This window comes from Bufo bufo, chromosome 5 (assembly GCF_905171765.1).
Source record: "Bufo bufo chromosome 5, aBufBuf1.1, whole genome shotgun sequence".
Lineage (NCBI taxonomy): Eukaryota > Metazoa > Chordata > Amphibia > Anura > Bufonidae > Bufo > Bufo bufo.
In genome coordinates this window covers 158,673,923-158,689,501 of record NC_053393.1, presented here as the reverse complement: position 1 = coordinate 158,689,501, position 15,579 = coordinate 158,673,923, and the positions used below count along the sequence as shown (strand labels likewise).

At 45.9% G+C, this 15,579-nt stretch overlaps 1 protein-coding gene across 5 annotated transcripts in view; it reads left to right on the top strand.

Annotated features, from left to right (window-relative positions):
* The window catches only part of RBBP8 (RB binding protein 8, endonuclease), a 79,947-nt gene that overhangs the window by 28,091 nt on the left and 36,277 nt on the right, over positions 1 to 15,579 (top strand). For all 5 annotated transcript variants that reach the window (XM_040431911.1, XM_040431910.1, XM_040431912.1 and 2 more), the window contains 4 exons: positions 601 to 696; positions 951 to 1,063; positions 2,378 to 2,453; positions 4,591 to 4,775. In XM_040431911.1, coding sequence (XP_040287845.1) covers positions 601 to 696; positions 951 to 1,063; positions 2,378 to 2,453; positions 4,591 to 4,775 — 470 coding nt within the window. The remainder of the gene's footprint in view (positions 1 to 600; positions 697 to 950; positions 1,064 to 2,377; positions 2,454 to 4,590; positions 4,776 to 15,579) is intronic.

Below are 15,579 nucleotides of genomic sequence, written 5' to 3'. Positions count from 1 at the left end.
GCAAAGTAGATGTAACAGTGGATCTGTACTTCAGTGGGCATCTTTTTATTTCCACATAAGAGTGGTATTGTACCAATATATAGGATTACCCTTAGTGTTGACTCCATATAGTAAGTTTAATAAAGTGTGTGTGTGCATTGTGTAGATTATATCGTGTCCTTTTACACGGTCCGACAATCTGGCCAACTCTCAAGGATGAGTTTTTGTGGAAACACTCGTTCCCGATAATTGTCCTGTGTATAAGGTGCCTGCGATAACCTGATGAAAAAGCAAAGACTCGTTTATTGGGAGATGGTGTCTTGGGCCAGCACCTAAAATCATAATTTTTATGCTGCAGATCAGCCTGTGTAAAAGGAGATCTGCTGCCCAGAAAAATGAACCTATATGGGACAAGCGGTCGCTGTATCAGTGGCTCGCCCCCTTACACAGGAGACGATTGCGTCATGTAAATGCAGCTGTCATGTCCTTGTTTTGTATGCTCCTGATAATTGCCGGCTAAATCAGTTTATTTTGTCAGTAGCTCTCATTTTTACTTTTCATTCAATAAGAATTATAGTATCATTTGAGAAGTAAAATACACAAGTATTTTTGTCTAAACAGGGATGCTCAGAGACTTGAAGAGTTTTACACTAAAAACCAACAGCTAAGGGAGCAGCAGAAGGCACTCCATGACACTATCAAAGTCCTTGAAGACCGGTAAGGAGTATTGTTTTTTACTAATATTTTACATTTTTTTTATTTTTCTAAAGACATGCACAGAGAGGACTTCTTTTTACAAGTTGGTTTAACCCCTTCCCGACCAGCGCCGTAATAGTACGGCGCAGTGGGACGTGACTTGCCGCCCAGCGCCGTACTATTACCGTGTGCTGATCGGGCAGGTGTGGCATTTCTTAATCTTATATGTGTAGCTTCTGTGCTGATGATATAATTATTTTTCCTCTTTGAACCAGGTTACGGGCTGGGCTTTGTGACCGGTGTGCAGTAACAGAGGAGCACATGCGGAAGAAGCAACTGGAATTTGAAAATATCAGACAACAGAACCTAAAACTTATCACAGAACTTAGTAAGAATATGATTTCCTTGTTTGGTATATTATTTTATATAGTGTAATATACACCCTAAACCCTTCAAGACCCTGCAATTTTCTGGTTAAAAATATTTCCATTCACATAGCTGTATGAGGGCTTTTGAAGCTGGAAAAAAATTGCAAATGGGGTGCAATTGGAAAAAAATGGCAATTCTGTTTTATGAGTTTTGTTTTTTCTGTTTCCTATATGGTAAAACTGACCTGTTCCCTTCATTCTCCAGGTCAGTACGATCACAGCCATATCACATTTATATAGTTTTTTTTGTATTCTAATACCAAAAAAAATAAAATGTTTGAGGGCTTATTTTTTTGTGGGACAATTTAGTTTTTATTGATACCATTTTAGAGTGCATATGAATTTTTGATCACTTTTTATTCCATATTTTTTGGGAGGTGAAATAACAAAACTGCGGATTTGCCATTTAGATTTTTTTTTCCTGTTACTGCGTAGCTCAGAGGAGCTGTGGCAGGGCTCAGCTTCTGGGCAGGCGCCATGTTTAAAGACCCAACTTGTGCCATACCTGTACAGCAGAGATCAAAAAGGGGTTAAAGCTACAGGGTGCATTTTACAGGTTAAGGCCGAATGCACGCGGCCGAGAGCGGTCCGTGGTATGCCGGGCTGGATTCCTGTTCAGAGCAGGAGCGCACGGCGTCATTGGTTGCTATGACGCCATGCGCTTCATGCCGCCGCTGCACTACAGTAATACACTATACGAGTAATAATGTTTTTTTTTTTTTTTTGTTAAAGGCTGAGTGGCATAAAAAAGGTCATACTCTCCTCTGCCGATTTGCCTCCATCTTCAGTTCCTACTCTCAATGTTCTCGCTGTTGACACACAGGAAATGCTTCTTAGCTTCTAAGTCAACGCACAGGGAATGCCCACTGAGCCAGGCACTGGTTGCAGTGGTGACCTTCCACAGCCATTGATTTGGCATCTCCTGTCTGTCCAGTCTAACGTTATTTCATAGGGATTTACAAGAATCCACAGAACTTATACCTGCCATTTTACCAATATTCTGTAAAGCCACACCAGTGATATCCGCATGGGAGAAAAGGGCATTCAGTGCAGTACGTCACTTTCCAGGAGTAAAACAAAAAAAAAAGATAGCTTTTGAACTACGATATTATTGTAATATTTTAAATAATATACTGTCCTCATTTGTCAGATTGGAAGTGATTTTTATTGCGGTTCAGGATGCCTTCTATCCTTACCTAATGTTTATAAGCGTCCATGCAATGACTGAATAATCTAGATTGTGCTGCAACATGTTCTTTAATGTCTTGCTACAGTGGATGAGAAGAACACACTGCAGGATGAGAACAAGAGGCTTTCCGAGCAACTTAAGCACTTGCAGAAGGCGGCTCAGTGAGTATTCCGGTCAAGTGTTACACTTCAGGCATACATACAGAACCTTGCTTTCTAGAGATTGTATCAGATATAATGTTATCCAAACTCTTCAATTCAAATTTTTTATAATCTTCACTGCCAAGGGAAAATTTTCACACCTTTGACATCCACAAATGAAATTTGAATGATAAAAAAAAATCATTATTTACGCCACACCCTAAGCACTTTATTATCTTGGGGGCCTTTATGTAACTTTGCATCAAAGTGTAACATTTTGTAAGCATTGCATTAATTCTGAGGTTGGGTTCACACCTTTTATCATTCTACTGCTCTGCTCCATTAAAGAGGACCTTTCACTTGTAAAAACAATGTGAACTAAGTATGCTGACATATAGAGCGGCGCCCGGGGATCTCACTGCACTTACTATTATCCCCGGGCGCCGCTCCGTTCTCCCGTTATGCCCTCCGGTACCTTTGCTCTGTAAGTTATAGTAGGCGGTGTCTTCCCTTGTCCTGTGGGCGTCTCCTTCCCTTGTCCGCTCACAGCCTGGGAGAAAAAATAACGGGAGAACGGAGCGGCGCCCGGGGATAATAGTAAGTGCAGTGAGATCCCCGGGCGCCGCTCTATATGTCAGCATACTTAGTTCACATTGTTTTTACAAGTGAAAGGTCCTCTTTAAAGGGAACCTGTCACTGGGATTTTGTGTATAGAGCTGAGGACATGGGCTGCTAGATGGCCGCTAGCACATCCGCAATACCCAGTCCTCATAGCTCTGTGTGCTTTTATTGTGTAAAAAAAACTATTTTATACATATGCAAATTACCCTGAAATGAGTCCAGCGTGAAGGAGCCCAGCACTGCCCCGCATCCTCAGAATCTCCTCCTTGCTCCCCGACGTCAGAAAGCCAGAGCGCCATAATCTCGTCATACGCAAGCTAGCTCATTTTAGTTTTTTCACTCCGTGCCTTTCCAGGACCATAATTTTTTTTTTCTGTTCTGTTTACGGGACAAGTTGCACTTTCTAATTCCACCATTTAATATTGCATACAATATAGTGGGGAGCTGGAAAAAATGGGGAGGGGGGGGAAGAAATGCAATTCCGCAACAGTTTTATGGGTTTTGCTATTATGGTGCTCCCTATACAGTAAAACTGACCTGTTATTTTCATTCTCCAGGTCAGTACAAGTACGACGATACCACATATGTATAGACTTCTTGTGTTTTAATACTGAAAAAAAAACTTTTTTTGTAGTTATGTATACAGAGTTTTTTGAGGGCTCATTTTTTGTAGGGTGGTCTATCCTTTTTCATTGATACCATTTTGAAGTTTGTGACTTTATAGAATTATATATTTTTTTTTTCTTGTGGAAGTTCAAGCGATCAAAAAAATGGTGAATCTATTTGCTGTACAGGATAAATGTTTTTATATGTTAATAGTATGCACGTGTCGAGGCCCATGATGTTTTTTTTTTTTTTAATTTTGGAGAAAGGCGCATGATTCAAATTTTGGTATTTTAAAAATAAAATAAAATTTTTGACACTTTTTTGTAGTTCCCATAGAGAACTATAACCAGCAATCATCCGATTGCTTCTCTCATTAGCATTGGAGTCTATGAGAAATACACTGTATTCCTATTATCACCTCCATATGCCGTGGTCCCGGCATCTGAGCGTTTAAAAGTCTGTGATCGGCATTACCGCTGATCGCGGACTTTAGGGTGTCTGCTGTGTCTGTAAAGACCAGATGTGACGTACTGTCACGTCACATGTAGGGAAGGTGATAAAGGAAACCTTTTGCATGTGTTTTGTGCGGATAGGAGTGTGACACCATGAGTCTACAATATTGAACTTTTTCACAATATTCAAATTTTCTGAGTTACTGACTTTTGGGTTTTCATTGGAAGTAAGCCATTCAGGAAGCTGCTGAATTATGTATTCTAAGAAAACTGGACAAGGGTGTGACTTCTAATGAAGAGCCATCAGTGATTTTTGATTGAGATGAAATCTGGCAAGTTGACAATGTCCATTAAAGATAGTAATCCCCATGTGATGCATACTATTCTTATTATATCATTAATAGTTTAAGCATATATTAATCATCATTCAAATTTTACTTGTGTGTAACGCTTTGTCTGAAATATTCTTTAATATTTAGGTCAATGAAAAAGATGCCTGAAGAGGTTGTAGAAGGCGATGTTGATGATGGCATTATCCCTGATTCACCAGTCAATTCCTTTCCTCTAAATGTGGTCAGCAGGATGCGCAGGAAAAAGTCAAACAAACATGTGCGGTATACAGAGCACTCCCAGGATGAATCCAGTACATCAGAATGTGCAAATGGTAAGCGAGAGATCAAAAGGTATGACAAAGGATATGTCGTAAAGTACATCTGGAGATAGAACAGGAAACCTCTCAACTGAAAGCCCTAATTGACTCTCGTTGTTTGAGGGGAAAAAAATGTAAATGCAGTGTAACATTTTGCATGGGTTTGATCTATAAAGTCTATGGGTGTTTGAGTGCAACCACCCTTAAAGGGGTTGTCCAAGTTATGGAAAAAAGATATAGCACTGTAAATCCGATGGTCAGCGATATATAACTAAGCTAAGCAAGTTTTTGGCAAAAAAATATCTATTTCCTAATTTCCCTGGTTCTCTTCTGGCCCTTTGTTTACTTGCAATAAAAACAATAATCTGCCCCTTCTCCTGCACTGCTAAGGGAGTGAATAAAAGTGCTGCCCTGAGTGACATTTCTGCCTGCTGGGAGACTCGGCAGCATGTTGCATGTTGTATGTATTAGCCGTTCAATAACACTGCTAATACACACAGGATCTTCCCCCTACCTGCAATGCTCTGCAGAACTTCTCTTTCAGCTCCTGTGCCCAGCATTTGTTTCCTCACTGCCTGCAGCTACACAGTAAACACTTCAGCCCTAAACCTGTGCAGCTGAAGGGGTTAAGAATCCTGGGAGAGAGCAATAAGCAGCAGCTGACAGGGGGGCGTGGACAGAACAGTGACCTCTGGTGTACAGATCTCTCAGGCTTGTGCACCAACATTATCAGAGCAGGGAGAGAAGCTGACATCACAGGTCATGTGACCCTCGGGGAAATCTGAGAAACCAGCCACTGGAGATAAAGGGAGTTAATTGGAAAGCTGTTACATTGGCCTAGTTAGAAACAATAAAGAATAAAAAAATAACTCGGGCAACCCCTTTAAAGAGGTTTTCCAATGATTAATGTAAAAAATACAAATCCATCATCATATTGTACATGACAGTCAATTTCTAACAAACTTAGAACCAGCCCTGTATCTCGCATGGATTGAGAGATGTCCCCATTCATTGCTCTACTAAATCTATTTCAAGCTGCAGCTGGTGGCAGTTAAAAGATGAAACTGAGCATGTGCTTCCATCTTGGTGAGCAGGACATAGAAATTAGAAAAAGAGCAAACAGCAGGTGGCGCTATACAGACAGTTTGGTGAATAACTCACTAAATTTTTAATCACATGCAATTACAAAAGAATTCTGATCCAGGTGCTGGTTTGAAAAATGTAGATTATTTTTTGTGGGACAACCCCTTTAAATGGAGGGGATTGATGTTCACCAACAGAACAATAAAAAGTTCCATGGAGAACTAGATACAACTCACTCCCAAGTCTCACAAATATACTGTAATGTCCTAACAGTTTGCGTTAGATTCAACTGAGAAAGTGCACATCTCCCATGTCAACTGGTTTTATGGAGAAGCATGTGGTGGCAAGATTCCAGCAGGGCTGTGGAGTCGGGGCTATTTTGAAAAGGTTCCAACTCCAGCAAAAAATAAATAAAATCTATTTCTCGTGCACGGCATTGGGGGAAACGGCACCTTGGGTATATGTCCAACTACCACTAGGAGGCGACACTAGACATAAAAAAGTGTTGGCTCCTCCCCGTTGGGCTATACCCTCTCCACAGGCACTAGGCAGATCAGTCTTGTTCTAGTCAGGGCTGTGGAGTCGGTAGATAAATGCTCCGACTCCTCAGTTTTTGGTACTTCCGACTCCTCTGTATTTAATATGTGAATATATTTTATACATTCCTTGAAGGAAAGAAAGGCAACATACATGTCATTACCACAGAACTACTGGCTAGGAAGCTGCTGCCTTGTCCTTTGTGTGCTGATCTTCTGCTGAAGATAGGGCAGTGGGGGGATCCAGGAAGGGGAAGGGGCATTTATTGTTAAACACGATTTCCCTAGTAGAATTCCATAGTCATGTTTAAAGTTTAAGCTAACAATCTGAGTTTACAAGTTTTTATTGCCTTAGCTGAATGACAGCAGTTTTTCAAATGGTTTACAGCTTCAGTCTTGAGCTATTGACTATCCATTCCCTTCACTTATACAAGTGTCTCTAGTCCTGCAAAAAACATATTTACTTAATCAGTTATCAGTGAGAGGCTAGGTTAACCATGGGCGTTGCGTTCCCTGTAACAGCGGAACACAACACAATGGAAAGTATAGGTATTGCCGCTCCTTAACTGTGCGTTGCGTGCCATATAGTGAAGCATATGAAAAGCATGCTTCTTCATGGTCACTTAACGTGTTCGTTTTGCGGTAACATGACGCACTGCATGCATTGGCCTTCATTCTTACAGTAGAGAAGTACCGAATTTTTCGCAAAAGTGTGTGTGGGGGGGGGGGGGGGGAATAGCAGTGCGTCTTATGGGGCGAATGCTGCAACCGTCCGGTGAATAGGCTGAGAGGGAGGAGGGGCTGGGGCCGGCATCTGGTTCTGTAATGGCAGCGGGGCCCGGTGCAGTCACTGTATTCTACTACACCAGGCCCCGCTCACTGTAGTATACGGTAATCATATCTAACTTGTGGGTATTGTTAAAGTATTCCAATAATCTTAAATCTAGCGCTGTACTACTTACTGCTAACTTCTTGGCAGTCAGGAGGCCGGGTGGGCGCTCGTAGCGTAGCTCACTTCGTCACACGCATGCTCCGCCCACTTTATGAATGAAGCAGGCACTGGGCCCCGCTGCCATTACAGAAACAGATGCCGGCCCCCATTCACTACACAGGGACACTGTTATGGGGGGGGGGGGATCTGTGGATGACACATTAGATAAGATGCTATATATGTGTCATCCACAGATGCCCCATAACAGTGCAATCCACAGATGCCCCCACAATGATCCCCCATAACAGTGCCATCCACATATGCCCCCATAACAGTGCCATCCACAGATGCCCCCATAACAGTGCAATCCACAGATGCCCCCACAATGATCCCCCATAACAGTGCCATCCACATATGCCCCCATAACAGTGCCATCCACATATGCCCCCATAACAGTGCCATCCACATATGCCCCCATAACAGTGCCATCCACATATGCCCCCCATAACAGTGCCATCCACGGATGGGCCCCCATAACAGTGCCATCCACGGATGGGCCCCCATAACAGTGCCATCCACGGATGGGCCCCCCATAACAGTGCCATCCACGGATGGGCCCCCCATAACAGTGCCATCCACGGATGGGCCCCCCCATAACAGTGCCATCCACGGATGGGCCCCCCATAACAGTGCCATCCACGGATGGGCCCCCCATAACAGTGCCATCCACGGATGGGCCCCCCATAACAGTGCCATCCACGGATGGGCCCCCCATAACAGTGCCATCCACGGATGGGCCCCCCATAACAGTGCCATTTTTTTATTCCAATTTAAATCTAGTAGGAGTCGGTTCATTTTTTGCCGACTCCAGGTACCCAAAATTGACTCCGACTCCACAGCCCTGGTTCTAGTGTCCGTAGGAGGCAGACCTGACCTGACCTTTTTGTGCAGGTCATCCTGCTACTTTTTTATTTTATTTTTTCTTCAATAATTTTTTTATTTTTTCTTTCAATCGTGTTGAGTCCGCCGAGGGGGTGGTTATTGCTGCGCCTGAAGACGTCTGAGGGTGAGTATGTTCCCTTAGATTAGGGTCTCCCACCCTCCTCCCCGGGCCTGGACGCGTTCCCCCCCTCTCTTCCCTTCCCGGATACCTACATCTCTTAGCTGTATCCTGGCCCCAAAAGCCCCCTGGCCTTCCGTTTTTTTCCTCTTTGGGGGTCGCTTCTCTAGTTCTCTCCCCCACCTGGCCCCCGTTCGTCGCGGCAGCTCCCGAGCACAATCGCCGTTCATCCTCGGCCGCGCTCCACTAATTGAGGCCCTGGCTTTTTGGGCCTACTAGGCCGCAACTCCCCGTCCCCCTTTTTGAGCTTCCGGGGCTGCCCAATCCAGCTCCAGGTTCCCTGCTCTGTCTCAGAGGGGTGGTTCTTCTCTTGCTGCCGAATCCTTCTCTCACCGGGTCGCCATCTTGCTGCTTTCCTGCATGGGGCGCGCTGGGATACAGCTCCTGGGGTCTGGTAGGCAGCCTCTGGCTGAATTGCTCTGCAGGCTCCTTCCCCCCTCCCCTCTCAATTGCCTCATTCTCCTGCAGCCCTGCCACCTGATCTATAGCTGCTGCAGCACCTCTTGGGAACGTGGCATCCGGGGACAGATAGGACAGCCCTGCTGCTCTATGAGGGCCTCCTCTCCCAGCCTCCCTATTGGATCGCCACATATTTCACGTGCGTCCGTTGTCTACGGAGGTTTCCATGTGGTCGGCTTGTCGTCGTCCCCTCTCACCCTTTTGTGTAGGTCCCCCCTGAATGGGCTCCCTCCCTGTCGGACCATGGGAACCTTGCCTGGCTCGCCCAATCCCTGGCGGAGTCGCTGGAGCGCTACCTACCCAAATTGCGGTCTCCTCTCTCTCCCCCCCCCCCCCCCATAGGGTCCTCCCTGCAGATGGGCCACGCTCAGATACAGGGTCACGCAAGGGGTAGCCCACGGACCAACCTCGGGTGGTCTCAACTAGCTTCCACCCCTCCTCGGCATCCTCCGGGTCGCCCCAGGACAGGCCTGAGGCTGGTGACTAAGCCTTCTTTGTCAGTTGCCTCTGGGGACACCTCTGCACCGATTCCCTCGGAACAGAGCATCAGGCGGTCTTCCACCATGCAGAATCCCTCTGTGAGGTCAAGACAAACGTGCATGGTGGAACCTACCCTACCCAGGTTTGGTGCCCCTCTAGTGGACTTTCGGATGGCGCTCTCCTGCCTGCACAGGTAATTACCGCACAGGTAAGGCAGCCGACACCGTGCTTAGCAACTGGGACACCTACACGGTGTCTCTGGTACGTACGCCCTTGTAGACTGTACACGACAGACCTTCCTGGTTCCCCTATCCAGGGGCTATGTTCTAGGCAAGCTGATAATTCAGGCAAACGCCTCTTGTAGGATTGGTAACCCTTCTCGGCCTCTAAAGGTTCTTTTGTAGTGCCTGTACCAGAGAATACAGACCGGCTTCTATTGCAGTGGCGATTACCTCTGTCTGTTTCCAGCCGCCTTGTTACTTTCATAGGTAGAGTTCCTACACACTCCAGATGCTGTAGCCATTACTCCTGGCTGGCTCTATGGTGTTCCATGCAGCACTATTTCCCCCTACCGGGCGAGATATACAGGCCGCCTTCAATTGCCGTAGCAATTGCACCTGTCTGTTTCCAGCCACCTTGCTCCCTTCCCGGGTAGAGTACCTACACCATCTCCTGATGCTGTATCCAATATCCCTGGCAGGCTCTATTGTGTTCTGTGCGGCACTATTTCTCCCTTCCGGGCGAGATATAGAGGCCACTCTCAATTGCTGTAGCAATTGCCTCTGTTTGGTTCTAGTGGGCACCAGGCTGCCACCTTGCTTCTTTCATAGGTAGAGTACCTTCACTATCTCCAGAGGCTGTTCCCGTTGCTCCTATCTGGCCTTATGGTGTACCTTGCGGCACTATTTCTCCCTTACCGGATGACATATTGAGGCCACCTTGTATTGCCGTGGCCACTGCACCTAACTCATCATAGTGTGCACCAAACAGCCATCTTACTCCCTTCTTAGGTAGAGTTCCTGCACCATCTCTGATGCTGCAGCCGTTACACCTGTCTGGCTCTATGGTGTACTATGCGGCCCTGTTTCCCTCTTTTCAGGTGAAATAGAGGGCCTCCTTCAGTTGCCATTGCACTTACTTAATTGTGGTGTGCACCTGTCGTTCTTTGTGGTACTGTGCGGCCCTATTTTCCCCTTCCCGAGCGGAATATAGGTACCATTGCTAACGCGGCAGCCGTTGCACTTCTCTGGTCCTAGGGTGCACCATGCGGCCACATCGCTCTAATCTTAAATCTAGTACCTCTACCATCTCAAGATGCTGTACCCATTGAACCTGTCTGGTCATATCTCTACACTACACAGCCGTATTTCTACTTTACAGGTTGAGGACCTGTACCCTCCAAATGCGGTCGCATTCCCGGATGCTGTGGCTTTGTTTCCACTCTCCTTAGAGTGCAACATGCAGCCACTTTACCTCAGTTTTAGGCGTGTATTTTTAGTACCCACGTGCTGGGCCCTATGGTGCAATCTGTGGCCCATACAGTTTCTGTATTACTGGGTGCTTCCTTCCCCGGGCTCTAATCTGTGCTGCGGATGTTGGTTACTTCCCCTTTTGGTTCTTCCATACATCTGCCACTCCGTTACTGCCGTGCTCTATGGTCTCCTTTTACTTTCTCAAGGCACTGTCCACAACAGGCCATCCTGGTTCAGCATGTACATGGTAACCATATCTGGCAGGGGTGGGCCAGCCCAACCCCCATCTCCACCTTGTCAGTCTAGTGCTACTTCTGGTGTACCCAGTATATGGCTGATCTGTTCTGATCTGGTGGGTGGTCAACATACAACCACGCTCCCTACACCATGGCCAGGTGGTTGTTGGCTTTTGTGCTAGGGTTGCTATTGCCATCCCTATAAAATACTGCTGTCTGCTGCACTCCGCGTTCCCCATATTATAAAGGAGTATCCGCGTTGTTTTCTATTACAGGGCGGACCATTCCTGGTGGAGTACAGTGATCTCCACTGGATTTTCTACTTGTTGGGGTATGTAGCTTGGTGAGCACCGGCCGCTGCAGCAGTTTTTTTCGGCAATCACTGGATGTCCTCCGCCACACGGAATCCTTCTGGGGTCAGCGACATTATCCTCGCTGGACGTTCTCCCTGATGAGTCAGGGACAGAACCACTGAGTTCCACACACCTGCCTGGTAGGTGAATTTTCTGCTGATGGCTCTGGCATCGGACAGGGTTCTGTAGTTCCTTCTGGGTCCGGGTGTTCCCATATTCTCTGCTTAGTTGTACTATCTAACAGAGGGCAGTCCCCTTGAACCTTGCTATTGTCTGCGCCTGTCAGGTACTTTCTCCCTCTGGGAGTCTTCTGTATGTCGGTCGCAGCTGGTTTCTACATTTCGTGTAGTCACACCCGTTTCTTTTATAGCGACTTCGCCATTCCTTATGCATATGGGCGTCTGTTGTTTTAGTGGTACAACCCAAGCTGCTGTATTTGCCCTCCCCGGGACAATGTATGCAGATTGCTAGCCACTATTCTTAGAATGGCTAGTTGTGCACGGCCAATTCCTTCCCCTATGGTGGTTCTTTTAATTTTTTTCTTGGATATTCTGTTTTTTGTTGTCCTCTGGTGGTTCAGTTCCTGGTTCCTTGTGAGCCCATAGCGGGTACTCCTTTCTGGAGTCCCTGTCCCCGTTCATTTGACCACACAGATTCTGTATGATAATCGTTGTTTGGGAGGGGCCTGGGTTGATTGTTCCCCTTGTGGGTTCCAATAGCCTTGTGGACCTCTTGGGATTCGTGTCTATCTTCCCATCCTCCCACGTCAAGTACCTGGTGTTGAGTGGTTTAGTGCTACGGTTTGCATTTCCACCTTATGGTCTCCTTCGGGGGGGACTTCCTCCTGTTTGTAGAACCTTCCTCCTTAGACTGTTGGGAGTACTCCCCTTCTCCTCCCATGTCTCTCAGTCCAGTGTGTCCCTGCTGAGATTTCCTGGGCCTGCATCTCCCTGATACTTCATTTGCCCGGAGTTTCTCCGGTCTTGCGCTTCTCAGCGATATTTTGTTTTCAGAGGCTCATTCCTCGTCTCCTGGTTTTGGGATGCAAGTCTTATCTTTTCTCTTTTCCTGGCTTTTACTTACAACCCCCTCCCCTTCCAAGGGTTGGCGGTTTCCCTTAGCGCCTTTGGGATTTTCTCCTTTCAATAGGGCGCTTAACTTCTTCACCTGCTTAGCGGTGAGGGGAGACCTGCTCCCTTCACATGTGAGCCTTGCTATGGCTTCCCTCACTCGTTTGGCCTTCAGTGATTCCATGTTTCCTTGCTCGCCTGGCCTGTCCGGGGTTGGCCTCAGGGTGTTTGTGCTTTCGCCTGAGACAATTAGAATGTTAGGTAGCTCCAATACGCGGTGCTGTCCTACTTTCTCTCCAGCCTTCGGCTGAGCTGGGTGTTCCCCTTTGCCGCCTTCTTGCATTTGGCACGTTCTCCCAAGCATTTGTACTGGGGTGCTGGCAGTCTTCACTATGGCTTCCTTGGGGTTTCTCCCTCGTTATGAGGCTTCTTGCCTTTTCCGTGCTTTTCTCCTGTTGGGTCACATGGTTCTCCCGCACCTGTATGCCCAACCGGTGACATGGCTGTTCTTTTCCCACCCTCGGGGACTGCTTTGGGACGTCCCATGGTGCTGTGTCCCCCAATGCCATGCACGAGAAAATTTGATTTTTTTGTACTCACCGTAAAATCCTTTTCTCGTAGTAGGCATTGGGGGACACAGATCCCACCCTATGTTTTTTACTTCCGCTTCTACGGGCTGGTCTCTTGATCTTTCCCGGTACGGGAGTTGTTAGTTCCTTGCCTTTCTCCTCTCTCCTACTGCTTTTGGTACAAACTGATCTGGAGAGGGTATAGCCCAACGGGGAGGAGCCAACACTTTTTTTTATGTCTGGTGTCGCCTCCTAGTGGTAGTTGGACATATACCCATGGTGGTGTGTCCCTCAATGCCTACTACGAGAAAAGGATTTTACAGTGAGTACAAAAAATCCAATTATTGTATAGTGAAACTTTCTTAGGAAGCTTAGTTAATATTTCTGTTATATCAATCAAAGGCTCTTCTTTTATTGTCAGAGATGTTGCCCGTGTGGTCATTGCTTTGCCACCAACAGAGTAGTAGAGAGCGTGTTCTCTGCTCTCGGGGCATCCATGAAGGAGGATCTGACTAAGGCAATACATTTTTATGAGGACAAATTCATTCATTTCTTATTATTAAAAGCATAACAATCTTTTCCAGTTATTGCATATTTACTTACAAGAATTTAAAGAGAAACTGTCACTTAGTAAGCGTGTACAAAGCTGGTGACATGGCTACCTTTACTGTACTTGTCTATGGCTGCAACCTTCTAAAAAATGCTTTGTATGGTCACTGTAAAGGGTCAAAGAAGTGTGAATGAGGCACTGAAGTGCCCCTGCCTGCACGGTCTCTCGGAGCCCTGCTGAAAACCCACGCATGTGCCACTCTGGACCCGCACTTAGTGCGCACAGTCACTGACAAGTAAACTGTATGGCTCTGTCTATTGGCATGAAGGCTGAGAGAAGCGTTGGGCTGGGACACTTAAAGGGGTATGCCCATTTTTAAAAAACATTTCTGCTGGGCTCTCTCTGGCTTTCTTGCCCTGACCCAGGGACACCAGGAGGCCGTTAAGAGTTATGTAAACAGCATAGCTTCTGGGGCTATGCCATTTGCTCAACCCCCCCATTCAAGTCAATGGGAGTTACCAAATTGCGTAACTCCGCCGCTTTGGTTTTCTCCAGCCTCCCAGTGTCCCAATGGTTGAGGCCGAAGAGCCCTGCGGCCATGTTTTTCAATATGGGAATACCCTTTTAAGTGCCTTATTCACGCCTCTTTTCCCTGTTACAGTGGCAATAAAAAGCATTTTTTTACATAATTCCGGCCACTGACAAGTACAGAGGTTTATATAGTCTCACTGCTTTCATCCATATGCAGCCATGTCACCAGTTTGCTTTGTGTTTTCTAGGTGACACTTTACCTTAAGTTATTTGTTTGTTTTGTTATTTGTTCAGAAATGTTATTCCAACAAATCTGCTTTATGCTCTATCTAAGCAGCCTGATTGATATAATGTGAGAAAAAGCCTGATATTACCATTTTACTACAGGAAATATCTTATTACTGATCAATGGCCATTTCTGAATGGGTTGGAGTAGGAGCCGGAGTTGGACTCTGATAAAATAGAGGAGTCAGACCTTTGGTGTACAGACTCCACATTCCTGGCCTGGATGGGACGCTATTGACTTCTATGGGAGAGATTTCTAGGCATGCCCTTATCTGTACAGAGGTCATTGTACAAGGAAAGAATAGATAAGCTTTGACAATCACCTATTGTGAATGGTCTTATCTATACACAGAGGTGATATCATTACAGACAGCATTAGAATGACGGATACGAAGGTAACTGCAGTAAAGTGATCTGTACAGACTATAAAGTGGTGCCTATTATTAGGCTTTGTGGCCAGTGTGAAAACTGCAGGATTGTATGTTTTTTGTTGTAAAATATCATCAAAAATTCTTTAAAAATGTTAGATAACAACATGATTTAAACATTTTCATTTTCTAATGACACATTGCCTTTAAGACAAAGATCAAGGCTCTAGCCATGTTAAATCACGAGTTAGAGCCCTTAAAAAGGAGTCTTGGTCAAAGCTGCATATACTCACGGTTTTTATTCCTAACCTGATTTCTAAGTGCTGTATTGCGGATAGAGCATGAATCACTAGCAGTTACACCGCCCAAGATATGCCAGAAGAAAGCAGCTCTCCCCCCTTCAGCCAGCTGAAACGCCATGCAGTGTGTAGGAAGAGAGGGGTGCCAGTGGGGGAGTGCTGACAGGCTACACAGGGAGAGACCTAAATTGTACATGTACCCAGGGGGAGGATAACATGGATTTCTGTCCATCAATCGGAGAGCATACTTCCTCTATCACATATGGGGGTCTTTTTTATTTTTCCCAGAAAATGGGAAGACTTAGTTTTGATTAAAATAGAGATAGAGAGAGAGATATATATATATATATATAGCCGGCTTGATAATAGTCCCAGCAAGTGGACTGAAACGTCGCAAGGGTGAATAAAGATCCACATTTTTTCACCTACGGATGTGCTGCGGTGTCCTTTCTTTTTCTTTATTATACACCTTGGTAA